Genomic DNA, 23,575 nt, shown 5'->3' on the forward strand with positions numbered 1-23,575 from the left:
TACACCTCAAGCATGTTTCTGTCTGGGAATTCTTCATACTGGCAAGTGATGTGAGCGAGGCATACACGGAACCCTTATCTTGAAAACCTTTTAGCAGGAGTGATAAAAACAAAAATAAAACTAATCTCTTTTCTTAACTTTATGGGACAGATTAAGATACTAGCAGATGGGATCACCATACAAACACTTGAACAGACGATCCCAGCTATACCTCTATTTCTGAACTGAATATAGATGAACATAACTGAAGCAAAATTAATAAAACGTAAAAGAACACCACAAAATCCTGTTGGCTCCCACAGCACATAGGCAGTTGAAAATGGACGCACTCCACTCCATGTAGACATTGCAAAAATAAACTTAAAGTAACCCTGAGCTAGACCTCCTTAAGGCAAAATACTTTGTATCATCTCTCTCTGAAACGGAGGGATTATCTCGCTATGTATTAGTGATACCAGAAACAATGCAATATTAACTGGTCCCAAGGGCTTTTTATTTTTTTCTTTATCAGTTGTTCAATACTGAACAAAATATACAAATACAAAAGGGTAAGTATAAATATCAGTAAATCTGAAAAAGTAATCCTTTAGATGTGGCAGTAACAGTGAATAAAATAAACAAACAAACAAAAAAACAAAGAGAAAAGTGGAAACATTTCTGAAAGACCTTGCTTTAACAGAACATTACATGGAATCCGGTCACAATAAATCTGACAACATCCACTTCTGTAGATAAAGTCCTTGAATGCAGTGCTTGAATGTCAATTTTATATCGCCACGTAATTGAAATTCAGCCTTCATCATCACTGCTGCTCCATGCATCTTCATATGCTGGATTTAAATGCTGCTGAGGCAGACACTAAAGAAAATAAAAATTCTCTCAGTGGTTCGCTTAATTAAAAATAATAAAATCAAATTAGGTCAATGCTAAAGGCATTTCTTAAACTACTATCTGTAGACAAACTACTGTGTGCCTTATGGGTATTGTATTTTTTTTGGCCATTCTTCTTTGGCCATTTTGCTGTTTTGAGTCAAGATAAATTATGAGAAGAAACAATATTTAATTCTATTTTCAACGAAAATATCTGAAGCACTGGCTGAAAGCTTTACATATGATAGACAGATATTACCGATAGATATTACTGCTTTCTGAATCATAATTTCACTATCCTCATATAACTTGGCACTACCGTCTCAAGAGGTAGTCCTGGCCTCTGTCCACCTCCAGACACACAGAATGGTTTCTGTTGGAAAGGACCTTAACGACCAACCAGATCCAACCCACGGGCAGGAACACCTCCCACCAGACCAGGTTGCTCAAAGCCCCATCCAGCCTGGCCTTGAGCACCTTCAGGGATGCAGCATCTACAGCTTTGGACAACCTATGCCACTGCCTCACCACCCTCACAGTAAAGAATTTCTTCCTTATATCTAATCTAACCCTACCTTCTTTTAGTTTAAAACCATTCCCCCTTGTCCTATCACTCCACTCCCTGACAAAGAGTCCCTCCCCAGCTTTCCTGTAGGCCCCCTTTAGGTACTGGTAGGCTGCTCTAAGGTCTCCCCAGAGTCTTCTCTCCAGGCTGAACAACCTGTACTCCCTCAGCCAGTCTTTGTAGGAGATGCTCCAGCCCTCCTCTGGACTTGTTCTAACAGCTCCATGTCCTTCTTGTAATGGGGTCCCAGAGCTGAATGCAGGACTCCAGGCAGAGACTCATGAGAGCAGAGCAGAGGGAGACAGTCACCCTCCTTGCCCCTCTGGCCATGCTTCTTCTGATGCAGCCCAGGATATTGTTGGCTTTCTGGGCTGCAAGCACACATTGCTGGCTCATGATGAACTTCTCACCCACCAACACAGCCAGGTCTTTCTCCTCAGGGCTGCTCTCAAACCCTTCTCCACCCAGCAGCTAGTTCTCACCTCAGCTTCCTTTGCATCCACTCATTGGTACATGCAATCATACACTGCACTAAATAGTTCTGATTCTACACATAGTTCAGACTCTGGGTAAAACTGTTTTTCTTGTTTACTTCTGTCCTGGGTTCATATTCTGCCCATACAGGCACTCAAATGTCTGTTCATGAGAGGTAGCAGGAACCAGTAGCTGGTGGAGGGCAGAACTGCTTCCTTCTGAGGCAGTGCTAATTTACAAAATTTGCAAATAACAACTGCAGCTTAACAGCTTTCAAAACAATGGCACATTTGACAGCTCCATAATGTCATACTTAAAGTGGCAGTTATAATCAGAGATAAGCATGCAATGTATTTTGTGTTGTTTTGTTTTAGTGTTTAGTAACATAGGATAGTTTTGAAATATGTCACGTTTCAAAGCAAAGAAATGTTACAAAACTGTTACAACTCCTATCATTTCCCGCCCAAAATGAAACATTTCAGAAATTTAAAAAGTGGATTTTTTTGTATGCTATGAGCCAAAACATTACTATCTCTGTATTTATTAACACAAATACAGTTTGTCATGCTCTGATTTTGTGAATGGTTTCAGTTTCTTGATATCTAGAATTTTTTCCCCTTCCCCTCAAACTGTTCATTCAAATTTTTATGGCCCGGATCTAATATAAAGAGGAAAAACATACACTCTTGGAAAACACTGCTATAATGATCTTCCTGCTAACAGTCTGAATGTCTTGCATCAGATACTACAGTTAGCTTACTAGAATCATCATATTTCTGCATCAAAAATATTTGGGTATGAAGTATAGCACCCCTAATCTTATTGTTCAGTAAACTGTACATTTCTAAACAAACTGAAATACAATCTTTGGTACCTTTCCAATTCCAAACTAGCATAAACTACATAAAACAGTATGGAAATTAAGGAACTTAAAGTGAAAGTTGAAAGACTTATAGCCAAAGGAAAATTACTACTTTTAATCAAACAAGAAGCTAGATATCTGCAAAAGATTATATAAGACTCCCAATGAAAAAGCCCTCTCAAAACCCCAACGCAATCTGTTCAGGCTGCACTGAAGCAGTAGGTGATTCTCCTCTAAATCAGCAATTGGTACAAATACTGATGATCTAACACCTACTTCCTATGTAATTATTTTTCCCCCCAAGTATAACAGTCATAAAAAACATAGTTTAAACTGGCAAAATATTAATTATAATTACCTTGTCAGAAACATCATCAGGAACTGGCTCTCGAAGAGCTGGTATCCATGCGAGGATATTGCAGTCTTTGCCACCACTATAAAGTTCCTTTAAGAAAGCAAGCAAAAATGACTCCTATACAAATATACTGGATAGAGAACAAAGTTCAGAAAAAAAAAGCGTCTGACATATTTATTTAGAAATAAAGACAAATATATCATCTCGAGTTTGTAATATTATCTTGATAAACAACATGCTTTAGAAATATGCTAAGCGAAAAGGGTAAGTTTTGGTATTTCCCCAAACCACTCACCAAAACACTACAGTTCTTATTTAAATTAACTTTATTGCTCAAATGCACTTTTCTTCTTCCCTCTTTCACAGGTCCTGAAGAGAAATCTATTTCAAAAGTTAGTAAGCTTAAAGGATGATTTATTGTCAATGGGGAAGTAAGAAAAGGAAAAAAAAAAGAGGGGAGGGGGGAGGAAACGATTTTTTGATGTAACTAAAAAGTATGAATCAACTCAAAATCATCTAAAAAGATACATGCCAGAAGAATGTATAAGTATGGAGCAAAGAAGTATTAAGAAAACATAGTTTCAGTCTGCCTAGGGAAGGAAAAGAACAAATAAAGAACAATATGAAACCTGTGTCCTGCTGGTAAGGCAGAGATCAGAAAGACCGATTTATTATTTTTAATATAAATAACCCTATTTATTATGGTAATGACAAAGGACTGAGATCCCATTGTGCAAGGCACCCTGCAAACACATGGAAGCAAACAGTCTCTGCACTGAACAGCTAACAGTCAAATACAGCTTTATCTATGTAGTTCGCTCGAATATGAACTTCTCTGTCATTTTAAACAGAGAATGTTTTGCTTATGAGAAATACTGCACCACCTTTGCATTACATTTTACACTAACAGTACTTATATTTTCCAAATGAACAAGCACAAAGTTATTCTCTTACACCTTCAATCTTTAGTCATACTCCAGCTTATTATATAAAATGTCTGGCAACACTTGAGTACTGTCATGTGTTTAAACTGCTGAATTTTAATTAAAATATTTTTTCTGTATTCAAGCCGACAGTCAAAAAGCTTTGTTTTAAATGTGCTGGCTTCAGAACCCAAGATAATAACTCTGTGCATATGTGCATAATTATTATATGTTGATCCAACATAAAAACTATTTCAGTTCCATCTTTGCAGAATGTCTCCTGTGTTCTGTATGTCCAATTCTAGAACTGCCTGAATTACAATGATGGTGTCAGAACCTAATGCCTAATTCCTCAAAAATACCCATTTAGTCTTGGGTGTTAGTGGGTAGTTTTATTCAAGTGAGCTAACATACTTCTGTAAAACCACTCCCACGAATGAAGTTACTCACACATCAAACACATAGAAGTTTAGAGTTTATAGTTTTATGATAGACAAACAACCTACTTATCTTGCTTAATAGAAGACTACAGGTCAAAGTTACACCAAGGTACAGGTCAAATCTCACTTTATCCTGTCAGCTACAATCTACTCAATCATCCTATCTTTGTCAGGATGCACAATATCACTTGAACTTTAAAACAAGCAACTCCCTCCCGCCTCCCCCCCAAATTCTGCTTTGTAAGCAATGTAATGGGGACATCAGCATATTTCCACTTAATCTTTATTAATACTTGTCTCATTTTCTGATCCTGAGATTGCAAGATCTTCAGTTAATACACACTGCATTGACTAATATTTACAATTAATTATTACAACGTGAAATGGTGACTCACACAAAGTCAGTCAAAAGAAGAGCCAGCGGATAAAGCTCCTTTCATGTTTACAGTACAGTGTAGTATAATATTTCCATATGATGCTTTAAAACTCCGAGGAAAGGTTGCAATAAGGCTGAATCTCACTTTTAGTTATCTTTATGTGTTGTCCTACACTGTACTTGCCAAATACCTTTGCAGATGTCATTGGCATTTCCTGAACAATAAAAGTAACTATAATTTAGAACAACACTGGTTCCTGGGGCATGGCTAATATTTTATGACATGTTATTTGTGCGTGAGGCTTTACTGCATTTCTTTTTCTGAGAGGGAAACGTAGGTCTTGTTTGTTTACTTAAATTATTTTAAGCAGTTAACGTCGCACAATGGTATCCAGCATATTTAATCGAACAGTAAACATCATCTAAAAGATTTCACAATGAGGATTTCCTCTTCCACACCACCCCTGAAATTACCTACCTCTGATTAGATTAATGGCTCTTATTAATGGGCCAAATTCTGCAGTTCTTATTACTCAAGCAGACTAACATCTTATTAACTTCACAAAGAGATTTACGTAAGAAAAAAATAGGCCAACAATAATATGGTGGATTTTATGGCTCTATTCCCAGGATCTCATATGGGATATATACACACATTAACTAAATCTCTTACCACCCTGTGGAGATAGCTCCACACAGTATCTCAAACACAAAAGGTTTTCCACACAAACCTGCTAATTAATTTGGACCTAATAAGAACAAAGAGTAATATCATTGGATTGCAAATAGCTAGCTGCTTGGGTATCTGGGATCATATCTGATTACATGGTTCTGATCAAACAAAAGAAACTTCTCACCTCAAATACAAAATTAGTGCAATGTAGAAGTGCCTTTAGAGACTAGGCCAGTTATGAGTTGAAACGATTACAGTGATTAAAATACAGCTAAATAAACAGAAAGAAAGTAAAGGGCTGGTTGCAATCAATACCCGCCAGAAGCTTTGAACATGGGAAAAACAGTACGGAAAAACTACTGACCATAACAAGATGTGGATAGGAAAAGCAATTTAGGAGGGTTGAAGAAAGAAAAAATGTGTAAAAATAATATTAATACAAAAAAAAGAAAAAAAAAAACTAACAAAGATAGAGACCAACTATTAGGTGGAAATGGTAAAACCTATACAGAACAGATGTAGACTTTGCTTCATATCAACAGAGTTTACCAGTTTTGGATGTGCTAAAAAGTAAGAAAGTTGTGAGAAAATGTCACCAGTAGGTGAGTAACTTGCAAAGAGACTTAGAAGAGTTGTCTCAGAAAACTTCTGGCCTGATTATGTCTTAATGACAAATAAATGAAATATGACAAAGCAGAAAGTGAGCTAATACACCATTCAGAAAAACTAAACTATAAGTGGAATAATACAGATGTTAAAGAACTAATTGACATTTCTTTAATCCTAAACAAGACAGTGGAAAGATGAACAAAGGAATAGGTTAATGAAGAGTTAAGATATTAGGAATATAAATAAAACAAGGCAAAACATTTTGCAAATTATCAGCTTTTATCAAGCAAAATTGATTTTATTTACAATTAGTTCAACTGAAAATAGAAATGAACAGTTCTGAGTAACTAACAAACTGATTTAATATTGTTTGCAAGAGTAAAATAGAGTAAGTAACTATACATTTTACAAATGTGGCTGCATTCTCAAAAAAAGGAGATGTAACTAGGAAATCATAATTTCTAGGTGAATTATATGAAGAATTATATGAAGAATTATATATATGTGAATTATATATTATATTTATAATTATACATATTATATTAGAATTATATTACATTATATATGAATTACATTATATATGAATTATATTACATATCAATGTAATTGTCTCAAGAGAGAATGAGCTATTTGGAAGCACAAGTGTGAACATAAACAGATGAAATACCACTGCCACTACCTTTAGTGTTGACACAAAGACTATAATAATGTGATTCCATCAGAGAAACAATTTAATACTACCAAAAGCAAGGACATTTAATGAAAAAGAAAATCCAGCCAGAGTTCAAGAATGCAGAACTGTACTGTGGTAAAGTGTGAGTCTAAAAGAGAATCGGGGATCACAGTGGATAAACAATTGAAGTTTCTGTCAACATAAACCTACAGCTATAGTGACCAAGCATACACCTACTGGAGCTCATGGGTGGATGCACACATACTCACTAATCACGAGTGATTGTTTTCTAAGGATCTTAAAAGGGAAGCACAACACAGAAAGATGCATTTCCAGGCTGGGAAACGTGATTTACATTGAGATTTAAGTCTCATCTCTTCAGCTTATTAAAAAGAATACCAACAATGACTTTATATAAGCACACAATCATTTTCATTTGGAAACTATTTAAAGACAAAGGGCTTTTTACTTTAGTCAAGGACAGTCAAAAAAAATTAATAAACAGAAACTAAATCCAGAAAAGATGTATCTTAGATACTACATGAACATTCCACCTTTCAGTGGATCCACTACCTGACATTCCACAACGTCTTACCAGGTCTAATAAAGCCCTGGCTCTATCGATTCCTCTCTGTAAGTTGTTCAAAACTTTCTGTGACGTCTATCTCAGTGGCAGGGAAACTGTTTAAATCAAAGTTACAGGACTCAAAGTGAGAGCTACCAGATTAAATTCTGATGTGTTTTATAAGAGGTCACAAAAAGTACCACTAGGCCTTTCTTGACTAAAATATTTCTGCCTGATATTATAGAATGGAAAGACTAGAAAGGTGCAGCTGGAACATTAGGCACAATCCTCAACACCTAAAGGCAAGTATACAATGAACTTAAAATCCATGCTAACCTTTACTCTGCTCTTGCCACACCACCATAAGCACAATATGTTGTAAAATATCATATGACAAATTGGTCTTTGTTATTCTTAAATCTTTAATAATGAGAGAAAAATATACCACAGGAGGAAAGGGAAAGTGTGAAAGAAAATAAAAAGTTTGGCAGGGCCACAAATCCCTGTAATGCTACGCTATCTCTTAGATGAAACATTTTCAGATTAATTTAAGAAGCTTATCCAGCTTATCGAGGCTCAATGACTTTATTCAAACTGTTCATAGATCCAGTGACGGGTATAGCTACAGACATCTGAACCAGATTATATTAGCCAAAAACTTGAGAGGTTTCTCAGTACTGCAAGCAATACTAACGCACTTCACCTCAATGAACTACATGTTCTTTCTTACTGTGAGTATTCTTAGGTATTTCAGGGAAAGGCAAATACCTCCTCTTCACTCTTACAGAAAACAGGAAAAAGTCTTAACGTACATCATGTATTAATAGCAATATATTGTCAAAAATTATTATAGGTATATGGAAAAGTTACCTATGTTAGAAGAAATGAATAGTGGATGGAACCCAACATATAAAGTGCCATCACAGGAACTTGACCAAACCTTTTTTCAGTCAACACAAAGGCCACCAAACTCCCTGTTTAGTCAAGTTTTCTGATTAAAGCTCTTCCCTGAAAATGTTTCTTTTTCTGCATATGGTTTGTTAATCTGCATAAATATTCCAGGTTGTCTCCAATACTTTACTTACCTGAAAGTTAGGTTGAAATACACAGCAGCCAACATTATTATAATGTCCTCTAAGCATAGTTACCAGTTCTCCTGAGAAAACTGTATAAACAGCAATGGTACTACCACATGGTACAAAGGCAAACTCTGGACTACAGCCACAAGAGACGGCGAATTTGAGTCCTTTTCTACTTTCATTGCGGACTTTACCATAGTTCACCTGCAAAATAAAAGATGATGTAGTTAGCTATTAATTAAAATGACAGGAGATAACTTTGCATAAAAAGGTCTATTTTATTTCTTCATTGATATCCAATAAAATTCATTAAGTAAACTTCACAGTGCTAACTCAGCTCTTGAGATTCCCAGTTACTGATGTGTATCAAGAGAATAATTTCGTCCTGTTTATTAATGTTCACTCTCTCCTTAGCATTAACTTCAAGGAAGGGAAAGACAGATATGCCTAAGAACCAGCAGTTTCACACTTGGAAATAAATTTGCATAGGTTGTTACATGCTAGATCTACACTGAGCACCTAAACTACCAGTGAAATCAGAACTGGTTCAGGAATTACCTCCTTAAACATACTCCTAGATGATCCAACATAATTTCTTTCTCTCAAATATTGAAACCATTAAAAGAACTCATTACACACAACACTATACAGTTATAAGACATATTATTTTAGGTTCCAACAATTGGATATTTAACATTTAAAGCTTTAAAGAAACAGCAATTACCTTGTCACAGCAAGTTCTCCTTACAATATGCCAAGTGCACAAAAAAAAAACATTGATACATCACATCTAAGTATTAATTTTCGAATAGGAACAGAAGGAAGAAGGTAACCATGTTTTTCTAGTTGGTAGTGGGTGTAGGTCAAGCCACAGGGTTTTATTTACAATTTCAGCAGGAAATGTAAAGTTGGTTAGTGGTTTCAGCCTAGCTTTTATTGAGTGCATTCATGTCAGAAAGATATTTAAAATCCCACCAGTTTTCTGCAAGACTTTTGTCCACAGACTGAAGAAAAACTGACCTACCATTACTTTCTCACTCTGTAAATACCCTTTGTTTATCAGTCACCCAATGCTGCAGAGAACTAAACTTCTGAAGTTTATGCACCAATAGGATAGCAAAGAACAGAAATGTCAGTCTAGCCAACGCAAGAACTAGCTCTCAAGAGTTTCTCAGCAAGTCATCCTTTGCTCTAGGAAGAAAGAACAGGGGAAAAGCATCTGCAACACTGAGATTCTGCATCTCTCCCTCATGAGTTAGCAAGAAATGACAGAAGATAATAAGGAGTATGAAAACAACTGAAGCGCAAGCAGAAGGATGGCATCGGTAAAGGACGTCAAAGCCAATAGTAAAGCACTTAATAATTTGTTAAAATATTATGTATTAGTTAAGAATGTCAAACAAAAATTCCCTGACCATATAAAAATGTCCCTGCCCATGGCAGAGGCATTGGAATAAGACAATCGTTAAGGTCCCTTCCAATCCAAACCACACTATTCCATTAAAAATGCCTGTCTTCTATCAGCAGCTAAAACTTGGAGTTCACCACTAAGAAATTCAGTATTGTTCACTGTAAGAACAGCTGGGCTGGGAACAAATGCCACATTTCTGAGACCCTGGCTTAGGAGTTGTGTGAAGTGCCTTGAGAATGAAAGTAGTATTAACAAGAATAGCTTATTAGCATCTATACATTCAAGCTCTTGGTAAGTCTTATACAGATAAAAAGCTCCTGAAGGTTAAAGGCATTGTTTCCAAACTAGGAACACTCTAGTTGGAAACATCAGTCTAAGTAGGACCTCTATAATACATCAGAAGTAATTCATGAAAAAATACAGAAGCATATTTACAAGAAGAGCTGTACTGGGCTTACGTGGCAAGGTTTTGGTAGCAGGGGTGTTGCAGGGGTGGCCTCTGTGAGCAGAGCCCAGCAGCTACGCCATGTCAGAGCAGAGCCAGCTCCAGATGGCTCCAAAAGGGACCTGCCACTGGCTAGAGCTGAGCGAGGGAGCAGCACTGGTTGGGCCTCTGAGAGAGCAGATTGAAGAAAGGGGAAAAAAACAATTGCTGTGCAACAGCAGCTCAGAGAGAGGAGTAAGAAGCAGCTCTGCAGCCTCCAGGTGAGTGCAGCAGGCTGTCCCCCTGCAGCCCATGGGTCCCACATGGAGCAGATCTCCACGCTGCAGCCCCCCCATGGGTGGAGGAGCCCCCGGTGGAGCAGGTGGATGTGGCCTGGAGGAGGCTGCGGCCCATGGAGAGCCCCCGCAGGAGCAGGCCCCGGGCCGGAGCTGCAGCCCGTGGAGAGGAGCCCACGCAGGAGCAGGGGGTCTGGGGGGAGCTGCCCCCACCCGTGGGGGACCCGTGCTGGAGCAGTTTGCTCCTGGGGGATGGATGGGCCCCGTGGGATGGAGCCGTGTGGGAGCAGTGCTTGAAGAGCTGCTGCCTGTGGGCAGACCCCGCAGGCTCATTTTGGGAAGGACGGCATCCATGGGAGGGACCCCACGGGGAGCAGGGGCAGAGAGGGACCGAGAAGGAGTGGAGGAGACGAAGCATCAGGGACTGACCACAGCCCCCACTCCCTGTTTCCCTGTACTGCTTGGGGGGAGGAGGGAGAAGAGGGTAGATGGAGAGAAGGTGGTTTAATTTGCTTTTATTTTCTCACTGCTCTAGTCTGCTAGTGATAGGCAATAAATTATGTTAATCTCTCTATGCAAGTCTGTTTTGCCTGTGACAATAATTGGTGAGTAATCTCTTTGTCCTTATCTCAAGCGATGATCCTCTTTTCATCATGTTTTCTCCCTCTTCCTCTGAGGAATGGGAGTGAGAGATCTGCATGCCAGAACTTAGTTAGCCATCAGCATGAAACCATCACAACAGTATAGCTTACACCTAAATAAACTTAATCAAGACTATTATAATTTTGACAAATAAAACATATATATTTTTTTAAGTAGAGGGGGAAATCAATTATGAATGCCTGAGATTCACAAAATATTTCATGATTTAAAAGAAATAGTCTAATAAAAGTTACAATATTTTAAGACATTATACAAATTCGCAGTACTACATAGCATTATATAAATTTTATTTTCAAATAATACCTTCCTGTAACCATTGCTCTTTGACAAAAATGCACACCTACTTGTATATGCACTGTTAATAAAGCTCCCTGGGTTAATTTTAAAGCTCTCTATCTCATTTCCATGGCTTTTAGTGAAAAAAAAATCCTCTGTGTGAAATCTTTCAACAATAAGCTAACGCATTTGTAAAGGTTGTCAGGTAAATATTCTAAAGCAGATGTCTTTCTTTGCCAGGTTCTTGATCCGTACCATGTTGATTGCCTTCATACATTTGAGGCAAATACAAGGATCAGTCAGGATGAGCCAGGCAAGGAGGGAGACTACTTGTTGCTGTAAGGTTAAATAAAGTGTGTTCATATCTAAGAGCACTTATGTAAGAAAAAATTTAGTAAAAAGGAGTCTAGAGAAAAATCTCATCATAGAAGTGTGTACAAAGATACAGTTCTATTAGCATACAGATAGGTTGTTGTGTTTTTTTTTTTTATATTGAAAGAATATTTTCATGAGATATGGGTATTACATTATGTCCCTTGTGGATACTATTGCTCATTTTGTAAAGATAGTGTCTGTAAACACTGACTGTGTTAAGCCTTGTTAATGCTAGCACTTTTAAGAGGCATATTACTGTGCCTATAAAAAGCAATTAAAGTCCTTTTCATAACATGTCAACTGTAAGAGCCACAATTCCCAAGTCACAACACTACTCATAGCAAAGGCATGTACAATAAAAGGGAGGAGTAAAGGCTAGGAAGAAAAAAAATCTGGATATACATGGTGTAAACACTCCTGTTGGTAGAGATGCAATGGAAAAGAAAGAACGTTGCCAAAACAAGAACTGAATTAAGATCATAAAAATTGTTTTTGTTCTTTGAGCAATGAAAGAAACAAAAATCTGCCTCCTCCTATTTGATTATTCCTATTTTCAGTGAATCAGTGCTCTGTATTACATTTTGCGAAAAAGGATGCACACAAGATGTGAACAATTCCAACACTAACTTCTTTTACTAGCAGAAACAATCCAGTAGGCCCCAAGTTAGTCTGATTGCTCAAAATTTTCACATGCATGGATTAATTTCTGTATCTTTTGATGGAGGAATGTTCAAATTTGAAGGAAAAAGACGACGTATCTATCACTGAGGTATAGACTTCAGAAAACCATTGTGAAGAGTTGTTAAGCATTATATGAAGCAGCTTAAACTTTTGATGCAGATTTTCTTCTTTGCACACATTCTTCAGCATCTTAATTCTTTTTTGTGCCCAGTGGATTGCTTAATAAGGATGGGATGCTGAATAATTGCATTTTAGAACTTACACCTTTTTCCGTGGCAACAAATAACAAGTCTTTAGTTTGTTTTATGCCAATGTTTTACTGAGTGATTCATCACAGGGGTCCTATCTTAAAAGGAAAGAAGAGATGCTAAGTGCTATTACTGGTTTATAATGCAAACCAACAAATCTTGTCAAGAAGTCCCTATACTCTGAGTTTATAACTGTAAAGGAAAACTGTTAATTATCTCTTGTAATGTTCAAACCACCTTTCACTTTTTCCAGTTACAATGTTTATTCTCTATCATCTACTCAGTATTTTTGTCTGAACAGCTTGTGATGTTTGTTGATTACCACAAGTACTGAAAAACTGCTGTGCAAAATGGTCTCTTCTTTGAAATAACTAACCTTAAAAAAGAATTAGTTTCAGTGCTGTTATTACATACCAGCTAAATAAGTGTATCTGTGCCACAGTTTGAAATTCTGCTGCAAAAATAACTATATAGTATTTAATTAAAATTAATTGATAGGGTACGTTCTCCTCGATCCTCACAGTTTAATTTTTATTTTGATCAGACTTTTGAAGTCTTTGTGTTGTCATGTAGCTGTGGAATGACTGCAGTCAGCGAAAACAGATGATGCATTTGTTGCATGCACAGTTTTAATTGGCTTAATATCCCCAATGTAAGTATAAAGGCACTAACCACGTATATTAGGGCAGTGAGGGAAGAACATCATGTTGTCTTCTACAGGAAAGCTACAGTATCACTTCCACAAGGGGATCCCAAATTGCTGTATTTTTCTCAGCACTGCGAGCACAGTTTGTTTTACTTCCATGCCTCCACTCTGTAGAATAGTGCAGTTAATGGACTGGGATGTGAGCATCCTACAGTGGCACTGGCAGCTTGTTTCTTGTGCAAACTTCTTGAAATGCTTTCTGTTAGACTAACTCCAGCAGAGTATATTAAGAATGGTCAATCATAAAAAAAAATCTTTCAACACAGAGGAAAAGCATGCTTTGCATTAAAACTGCAGTGTCACCTCATACCAGAGCTGGCACTTGCCCAACCGCATAAGGAACCGAATCAAAGACAGCTCAAACTACAGATTAATAATCAGTTATTTCTAAGGAGCTCACTGAAAGGTCACAATAGGTATATGGGTGCTATATGGTGCAAAGGCATGCCAGTTAAAGTGTGTGATAGGGGAGAAGTGAGGTTTTTACATATGTAAGAGTAGTGTATATATATATATATATATGTAGTATATATATATATATATACACACTACATATATGTAGTATATATATATGTGTGTGTGTATATATATATATATATATACACACTACATATATATCTGCTGTCTTATTCCTTGAAACAGCAATTATGCATTTCATCAGCTTAATTATAATGAAATTACAGCTGAAACTCACTTGCTACCTTGGATGTAATTGTTTCAATTTCCTCAAGCAGTTAATCAATCTTATGTGGAAAGATGGGCTAGGAAGAAACACTGAATCAGAATATCCTGATTTGGACAGGACACACAAGGATCAACAGGTCCAGCTCCTGGCTCCACACAGGACCACCCAAGAATCACACCTTAAACCGTATTCGTTGTAACATTTCTCAGTATTTTTTCTTATAATATTCACATCTTAGTTTCTTCTTCTATCTTACTAATTGAAGGAAGCTAAAAAAAAAAGCTGCACAATTTTTACTGTATTTAATTCACAAAAAGGAAAAAGAATAGTAGGTACAATATCTCTTTGTTGTTCATACCTAAATGTCAGAACTAAAGTGTTTTTTTCAATGTTTAAATTGATATTAGTCATTTGCATTTCTGTAGACTATCCACATAAAAATACACTAAAATTTTCAATAGAAGAGTTGAAAACATAAATCATTTGGCATTCTAATAATAATAATAATAATAAATAAAAATAACCAAAACAAGAAATTATAACTCAGGACTCTTGGTCCTTGGCTCTCTCCACTGAGACTCTTCAGGGGGGTCTGTCCAGTGGGACTGGTACTGTTTAATATCTTTATAAGTGACATAGACAGTGGAATTGAGTGCACCCTCAGCAAGTTTTCGGATGACAACCAAGATGAGTGATGCAGATGATACCATTGAAGGAAGGGATGCTATCCAAAGGGACCTGGACAAGCTAGAAAAGTGGGCCTACATGAACTTTATAAGGTTCAACAAGTTCAAGTGCAAGGTGCTGCACCTGGGTTGTGGAAATCCCAGACATGAGCACAGACTGAGGAAAGAACTCATTGAGAGCAGCTCTGCAGAGAACGACATGGGGGCTCTGGTGGATGAAAAGCCTGACATGAGCCAGCAGTGTGTGCTTGCAGCCCAGAAGGCCAACTGCGTCCTTGGCTGCATCAAAATAGGTGTGAACAGCAGATGGAGGGAACGGATTGTCCCCTTCTACTCTTCCCTTCATGAGGCTCCACTTGGAGTGCTGCGTCCAGGTCTGGGGCCCCGAGCACTAGAAGGACATGGACCTGTTAGAGTGGGTCCAGAGGAGGGCCATGAGGATGATCAGAGTGCTGGAGCACCTCTCCTACGAAGACAGGCTGAGGGAGCTGGGGCTGTTCAGCCTGGAGAAGAGAAGCTCTGGGGTGACCTCATTGCAACTTTTTCAATACTTAAAGGGGGCTTGTAAGAGAGATGGAGAATGACTTTTTGCTTGAGCAGATAATGACAGGACAAGGGGAATGGTTTTAAACTAACAGAGGAAAGGCTTACATGAGATTTTAGAAGGAAACTCTTCACTCAGAGGGCAGCACGGCACTGGAACAAGTTGCGAAGAGAAGTTCTGTATGCCCCATCCCTGGAGGTGTTCAAGGTCAGGTTGGACGAGGCCTTAATCTAGTGGTTGGCATCCCTGCCCATGGTGGGGGCATTGGAACTACGTAATCTTTAAGGTCACTCCAAACTCAAGCTGTTCTGTGGACTCTCTGGATTGAAACAACCAAATGACAGCAGCCACTTTGAGATCTGTCTCAAAGTCAGAATCTTCTAGCTTAAGTATTCCAGCTAAAAAAAAAAAAATCCTCCCAGTGAAAACAACAACAAAAAATGAAGTAGCCAACTTTTAGGGAAAAGGGTCGATAAGTGTTCTATACTAATGATTTGAGAAATTTGGGAGGACACCTGAAATTTATTTGTATTTGCTTCTAGCACTTGCACTTAATCCTACTTGCATATTCAACCCCCCAAGAGTAAAAACCAAACTTCATATAGTTATCAAGTATTTAAAGCTAGTTTACAGAGAAGTACTCATGTTTCATATCTGCTGGTGTATGGTTCTTTGTCTCTTCATAAAAGTCAGGTATCCACCAAAGCCTTTATTTGTCAATAAAAATTCCTGCTATAATCAGGAATAATAAACTGGGACATCAGGGGAGAGGAAGCATATATACGAATTTGGGTGGAGAGGTGTAGAAAAAACGGAGCCATACAAGCATACGGAGGTTATTTTTTGCGTACATTTTCCCCCAGTGTGGTGGCAGATTCAATATAGTCACCTGCTGTTAGTGCAGGCTTCTTTATATATTTCTATGTCTAGCCAAAGAGAAGGGTGAAGGTGGCATTAACAAGGAGAAGGGGAAAAAAAAAGTTCAAAAGGACTAGCTAGCAGGGGAAATAAAAGGACTGTGGTATGAGCACATTACCTTCACATGCATTTGTCTGCTGGTGTCTTAAAATCATTTTAAGAATACCTCTAGATAGGGTATGAGAATAAAGAAAACTGAGCAAAATAAATCTGGACCTTAGATAACAAGATAGGATCATGCTATTCAATGCCAAAAAAAAAAAAAAAAAAAAAAAGTAGAACAGCCAATGAAACAAGTCAATGAACTAACAGGCACAGAAAAACAAGAAACAGTGACCCAGCTGGTCGTAGTAGAGTGAACAAACTGTATTATCTACTTTGGTAATGGTGATTTGAAGACAGAAAGATGTTTGTATATAAAGTACTGAGAACAAGTTGGCAAATATGGGTAGCATGGGGATAGAAAAGTGCTTTCATTTAAATGCCTATAGGGAATGTTTTTTGCTCTGTTCTGAAACTAAGCAGCAGAATTAAAACTGACAGGCATAAAAGGTAGGTCTGTGTGAACCTCATGAAGTTCAACAAGGTCACGCACCTGGCTGGGGCAATCGCAAGCACAAATACAGGCTGAGCAGAGAATTAGCTGACAGCAGCCCTGAGGAGCATTTAGGGGTGTCAGTTGATGAAAAATTCACCGTGAGTGGGCAATGTGAGCCTGCAGCCCAGAAAGCCACCTGTCCTGGTCTGCATCAAAAGGAGTGCAGTCAGCAGGTGGAGGGAGGTGATTGTCCCCCTCTGATCTGCTTTTGTGAGACCCCGCCTGAAGCACTACATTCAGCTCTAGGTCCATGTAAGAAGGACATGGACCTATTGGAGCGAGCCTGGAGGAGGGCCACAAGGATGAATGAGAGGGCTGGAGTGGCTCTCCTATGAGGTAGAGGTTGAGGGAGTTGGGGCTGTTCAGCCTGGAGAAGAGAAGGCTCCGGGGAGACCTTAGAGAGGCCTTCCAGTACCTAAAGGGGTTCTGCAAGAAAGTTGGGGAGAGACTCTTTGGAAGGACTATAGGAATTGGACAAGAGCTCTAAACTAAAAGAGGGAAGATTTAGATTAGATATTCAGAAGAAATTTGTTACTCAGAGTGTGGTGAGGCACTGGCACAGGTTGCCCAGAGAAGCTGTGGATGCCCCATCCCTGGAAGTGCTCAATGCCACACTGGATGTGTGGCAACGTGGTCTGGTGGGAGGTGTCCCTGCCCATGGCAGGGGGTTGGAGCTGGGTGACCTTTAAGGTCCCTTCTAAGCCAAACCTTTCTGTGTGATTCTTTGAAAAGATTTCTAAGACAGAGATAAAATTTATTTTCCTGATAGCAATGACAGACCATCTTATCATGACTAGCTAAAATCCCATGGTAATTGACCTATTACTGTGTCTTTCTTTCAATTTAAATATTAAGATCAGTAAATATAATTGTCTCCTATATTAAAACAGGCCATAGAAAGCACTGGAGCAACAGAGGAAATTTTCTTCCTGTTTGGTTGCAATGCAAATACAGAGAGATAGAAAATTTTGACACTGTTCTAAGACTCCCCGGGAGAGATTCCACAAAAACATAAAGGAGAGCTGCAAGAAAGCCAGACAGTCAATTAGTGAAACACTCTGATATGGACACGTGTCCTGTAAATAGTACAATGGCAACTAAATTCTACAAACAGTCACTGTGTGTCAAGTTTTTCATTACTGTCTGAAGCATTTTCAGCTATGCTTACAAATAATGAACTTCAAGTAAACAATCAATCTTCAAGTAGACCCAGGCTTCTTCATATATATATATATATATTTATACATATATTTAATTTTAATGAACAAAAATAAGAGAACTCTGGAAAACAAAATGCTCAAAAAGTCTTCAATGTGATTAAGCAGCTATATCCTTTATGAAAATCAATAAACAGCTGAAGTCGTAATGACAGTTGCGCAATAAGTGATCTTTTAAAATCAAATGTAAGTAAAATTATAACTGAAGATCCTTGAAAACTTACTAATGTGTTTTCTCCAGTGGAGCTGTTCCAGAGTCTCATCCGATCATCTGTACCAATGGTCAACAGATGAAGCCCATCACTCATATAGCATAAACCATTAACTCTCCCATTGTGAGCTGTATTTGCTGTCAGGAAAAAAGAGTTGGTTCAGATTTCCACAGAAGAATTTCTGTTTTGTATACACATTTAAAAGTATGGTACTTAAAGTACTGTTTAAATGGTAATGTATAAGTAAATTAATAATTTAACTCTTGGTTTATAAAAGCATGACTCTCTCCATGGTCACTTAATTTAAAAGAAAAACAATAATAAACAGCTGGTATATACAACAGTTCATTGCAAATATTGCTCATAGCTTAATAGAAATGCATTCCATTGATTTCACTTGGCAAAACTGCATATTCTTAAGTAGGATAAAGTGCTAAAATCCAGCTCCATTCTACCACAGCACAGCTATGGTGCCCACAAATTAACTCACTGAGAAATAGATACGGTATCTCTGTCTGCATTGTACAGCAGTGCACAATTTTATTCTTCTTAACCTCTTAGGTTAAGAAGAATAAAAAAGCATTATCTGTTTTCCAACAATATTAACCACTAGGAATTATGCTACAAAAATCCCTTTATTCAGAACCACAATATACGGTTTCTACTTTGTGAGTTAATTCCACTTACTATGTATTTTTACCTCAGAGCAGAGACTGTTCAAGTAATTTTTTGGCTTTCCACAATTAAATATCTTTGGTCCAAAGTTGATACAGAGTTAAATTTATGAACTATAATCTACAATACTGAATCTTTCCCTTTAATTTAGTTTGCTTTTTAGGAATAGAAATGTGACCTGAAGCTATACAAATAAGTTAATGTTGTAAGCTACTAAAAATTGATACTAGGCACCATGTAATGTACTGAAAGAAGTGTTATTTAATTTTACAGGAAGCTAAATTATACTATCATAAATCTAAACCCTGTTATATACCCTATAGGACATAATTAAGTAACATAATTGATTTTATAGCACCACATCTGAGTCAAAATATTCTAGTGGCTTGCATTGGAATCAAGATTAATTTAAATTGGAAAAGGAATGTTCTTTTTGTGGGTTTTGTTTGTTTTGTCTTGCATTTAAGAAAGGGTAATTAACCACTGGAACAGCTCACAAGGTATGAAGTGATTGTTAATTTTATGAAACCTAATCTATATCAGCAATGAATTCTTCTGCTCATAAAATGGATGTCAAGTTTTCCCGTTTTAAAGGAAAAATCATTTAGAACAGACACAATACTGTTGTCAAGGAGATGTCTCTAAACGATAACCCCAACCACAAACACAGTCTCTCTAACAGATGTACCTGAAAAAATTCAGTCGAATGTGTTATGCAGTAGTTAACAGCTGGGTGACCATTACTGTCCTTGTATTCAACATGTAGGAAATGTAAGAAAGCTAGTTACAAATGGATTACTACCAGTTATGGTCTGTTTTACCTGCCTCAGAAGATGCTTTGGTCTTTTCTCCATTGTGCTGATCAAGCGTAGTTAGACATCCAGATGCTCTCCTCACATCCCATAATTTTACTTTACTGTCAGCACTAAGAAAAACAAACTTCACTGATGTATGCATTAGGGAAAATGCTTTCACCCAGGTCGATATCTGACTTTAGCCAACCCACCTGGCACTCACCCTGGTCCAACAACTACTCTGAACTACTCGTCATGCACTCACATTCAAGCCAATAGGATTTCATGAAGAGATTTTAAGACAGACTTCAGACTTTTGTTTATATGAATTAATAAATACAGCTGGTATCCTTTAAGCACCCAAGTTAAGAGTGAAACAGTTGCCTGGGAACTCAGGCAACTGCTTCTGCTATTGCAGCAGTATAGTGTCTCTGGTACACAAGCTAGCTACCTACGTGTAGGCTGGCTAAGTCACATGCTCAGTTGTCATACAGCACAATGACTGAAAAAACAGCGTGACAGCTGGCTTCTGTAAGAATGTACTGGGCCTGTCTACATTGTCACACTGGCACAAGGAGGGAAAAAACAAGTTTAACTGTATCTTTACCAGCAAAAAAAAAACAAAAAAAACCAACTATGCTAACTGTTGCATAAGTTCCTGCACAGATTCAGACAGCAACACTGCAGACAGTGCACTTTGTTTGGCACCTTGATTTGAGCACTCCACTAGTGTGCTTCATGTGTACCACAAGACTCCGAAGTATATGTGAGAAAAATTCATAGAAAAGGCCATTTTCCATGCACTAAGTGCACGTGTTTAGATGTGTTCACTAAAATGATTTGCAGTTCCCCTCAACTTAACCATCCTCTTCGATTAAAACAACCAAAAACATATATCACTTTGCACCCCAGATAAACAAAGACAACTGCAAGGATGGTATAACCAAACTGCTTCTTAGATAAGCCATCATCTACCTGAAGTAAAACATGCCTGTTCCTGTGCATTCTCAAGTTAGATCTGCACATTAATAGTGAAAACATATATAGTAGACATATACTGACTGATCAAAACAAAAACGACCATCTGTCAGATTATTCCACATCTCTTCTGCACCTGACAAAGCTAATATTCAGTTCTTTTAATGTAAAAGCAAGCTCTTCTGTGCTCCCCTCCACTAGACTGGTTCTGTTTGCTTCCAAGAGGTATTCCAACTGAATAAGGCAACACATTACTCCGCTGCAAACAGATATTGTAGGACCATAAATAGAGGTCATTGAGGTTTGAGCTTATCATAAAGTGAGCAACCAATTGCAGGTAGTTCACTGAAATATTCTTGACAAGGGCATATAAAGAGATTTCTTATTACAAAAGCCTGTCATCCAGTTTTGATGATGCAGTGTCTATTGGCTAATCTTTTCAAGCCATTTCTAATGAGAAAGAAAGAGCTTATCTTCTCTAGTGCCTGAAACTGAAGAGAATGGAAAACATCCAGAAAATAACTCTTCTCTGACCATTCCAGTCTCCTGGAAGAACTATAGAAGTGCCCAGCATCATGTAGAGAATTTTAAAACATATTTCATAAGCAAGTCACATAAATATATATATACAGTATATAGCATAATATATTTTCCTTCCCTGAAGTGATGATAGGCAAACATACAATTGTCTAGGAAAATTGTTATATTGGATAAATATGATCAGTCTAGATTCTCTTTTTAGCAGTACTGGTCAGTTTCTCCTCTGTATTTTCATTACTTCAGTGTTGACAAGTCTTATCCATATTTGTCTTGGCAGGCAGAAAGACTGCATTATGTTATTAGGAAACAGTAGTCCAATAATAGTAGTAAATCAAGAAATGAAGCCAGGAGAAACATATTTAACATGCAATTATCATAAGGCAACATAACAAGATAGGTAGACGCAGTTTATAGTTGCATGACTTTGAAGCAAAATGCTTCAGATGTCAACAAATCAATATTTAATAAATATCAAAAATTGCTACTATTTGTGTGATGGAAAGACAAGGCAACAGTTTTTCATTTGCTAAAGCAAAATCACACAAAAATTTTCCCAACTCTTTTGAGCCTTCTAAAAGCACAGCAGCACAAAACAAGGGCATGTAACCCTGTCATTTAAATGAATTGTACAGACTCGAATTCTGTAATTGAATTATTCAGATTTCACTCTCAGCTTAAAAAAAACAAACTACACCAGCCATTTCTCTCTATAATTCGAAAGAAAAAAACTTGCCATTCAAAAACTGAGTAGTGCCAGAAAAATCAACTCTAACTGTTTCAAAAGCTATAGGAAAGCCAAGAATATCTTTTACATTGCAAATGGCTAGAATAAAAAAAATGCTCTGCAATTATCAAAATACAATACATACTGACTGAATTACTGAAGCTGGGAATTATTTCAGCTAACCTACCTGTGCTATTTGACATAACTGACCATGATTAACCAGGATGGTATTGTGAGCTGAACATGTGTTACTTTGTTAACAAACAGATTAGCAACATGCTTACCATTAAACAGTATGAAGTGATCATCTCTATAGTGCTACATAATTTGCCTGTAACTTTAAATGCTACTACTATTTTCAAAACTCTGTACAATCTTCCTATAAAATAAGCATAATTTGGATAGCTCTTCAGGCTGCTTTTCTGGAGTAAGATCTACAAAAATGAAAAAAAGTTAAAGCAAACAATGAAGACTAACTTTCAAAGTGCATTTGAATTGTAAAGTGCATGTACAATGAATACATCAAATTTTGCCATTAGACATTTTTATTGTATGTAACAGCAGAGCAGTATCTCTACCTTGCTGTTGCCAAAATATATTCATGACGTGGGGACCAAGACACTGCCAGTACTTCTTGCCTGTGACCTACAAACAGTAAGAGAAAGCTTATATTATATTCTAGGAAAAGATTTATACACACTATTTTATATAAATGACTAAAAATAAACCAAATGATTAATTCTATAAAACACATCAATCCAGAACAATAATCTAAATTGCCTAAATTGTAACATGTATTTGGATTTTGTGAAAAAAAATATTTTGAGCTAGAGATTATTCCCCTTTCCTCTTCCTCATGTGGGACTGCAATGAGCTGAATGTGAGGCATGGAGTATTACATATGTATAACTTTTGATAACAAAGATGTTTTTATATATGCAAAATACAATATAAAACAGCACTGCTGTTGAGACTACTTTAAGTGTCATTATTAAATTTCAGCACTCATGTTCTCAAATGCAGAAGAAACATTACTTCTGTCTTTCAGCAAGTATTTACAAAATATTTAACCAAAAAAAATGCTTATCCTATAAAGTTTTATTCAGCTTACCCTTAAACATTCTGCTCTTGAATTTGGTGTAACCCTTATTATGTTCTAGATATTAAGATAAATGTTGTCTTAGTGGTAACATACCCAGTGCAGCTTAGTGGTAAGAAATATATATATAAACTTTACAAATTGGAAAGTTTCAAAAACATTAAACAAATACAGACAATAGGAAGTCTGGGTCAACCTAAATGCAATGATTGTAATTAAACCTCACATAATAATATAAACACAGTCCTGAAAAATAAAGTCAAAAATACATTTTTGCTATGCAGGTTAGAGTTATGTGAACCACCTTGATTCTGGTGCATTAGTTGGCTTTCCATTACTTGACCATATGTATAAATACTCA

The 23,575-nt window shown here is 37.2% G+C and overlaps 1 protein-coding gene across 3 annotated transcripts in view; it reads right to left on the reverse strand.

Moving 5' to 3' along the window:
- Positions 1 to 283: 283 nt before the first annotated feature.
- Positions 284 to 23,575, reverse strand: part of ERCC8 (ERCC excision repair 8, CSA ubiquitin ligase complex subunit) — a gene marked incomplete at its 5' end in the record, with an annotated part of 33,564 nt that continues 10,272 nt past the window's right edge. For all 3 annotated transcript variants that reach the window (XM_084304637.1, XM_084304639.1, XM_084304638.1), the window contains 6 exons: positions 284 to 858; positions 3,130 to 3,216; positions 8,471 to 8,668; positions 18,417 to 18,541; positions 19,901 to 20,004; positions 22,694 to 22,760. In XM_084304637.1, the coding sequence (XP_084160763.1) occupies positions 790 to 858; positions 3,130 to 3,216; positions 8,471 to 8,668; positions 18,417 to 18,541; positions 19,901 to 20,004; positions 22,694 to 22,760 (650 nt within the window). In that variant the 3' untranslated portion in view covers positions 284 to 789. The remainder of the gene's footprint in view (positions 859 to 3,129; positions 3,217 to 8,470; positions 8,669 to 18,416; positions 18,542 to 19,900; positions 20,005 to 22,693; positions 22,761 to 23,575) is intronic.

Source organism: Netta rufina (assembly GCF_964035555.1).
Source record: "Netta rufina genome assembly, chromosome: Z".
In the NCBI taxonomy this organism is placed as follows: Eukaryota; Metazoa; Chordata; class Aves; order Anseriformes; family Anatidae; genus Netta; species Netta rufina.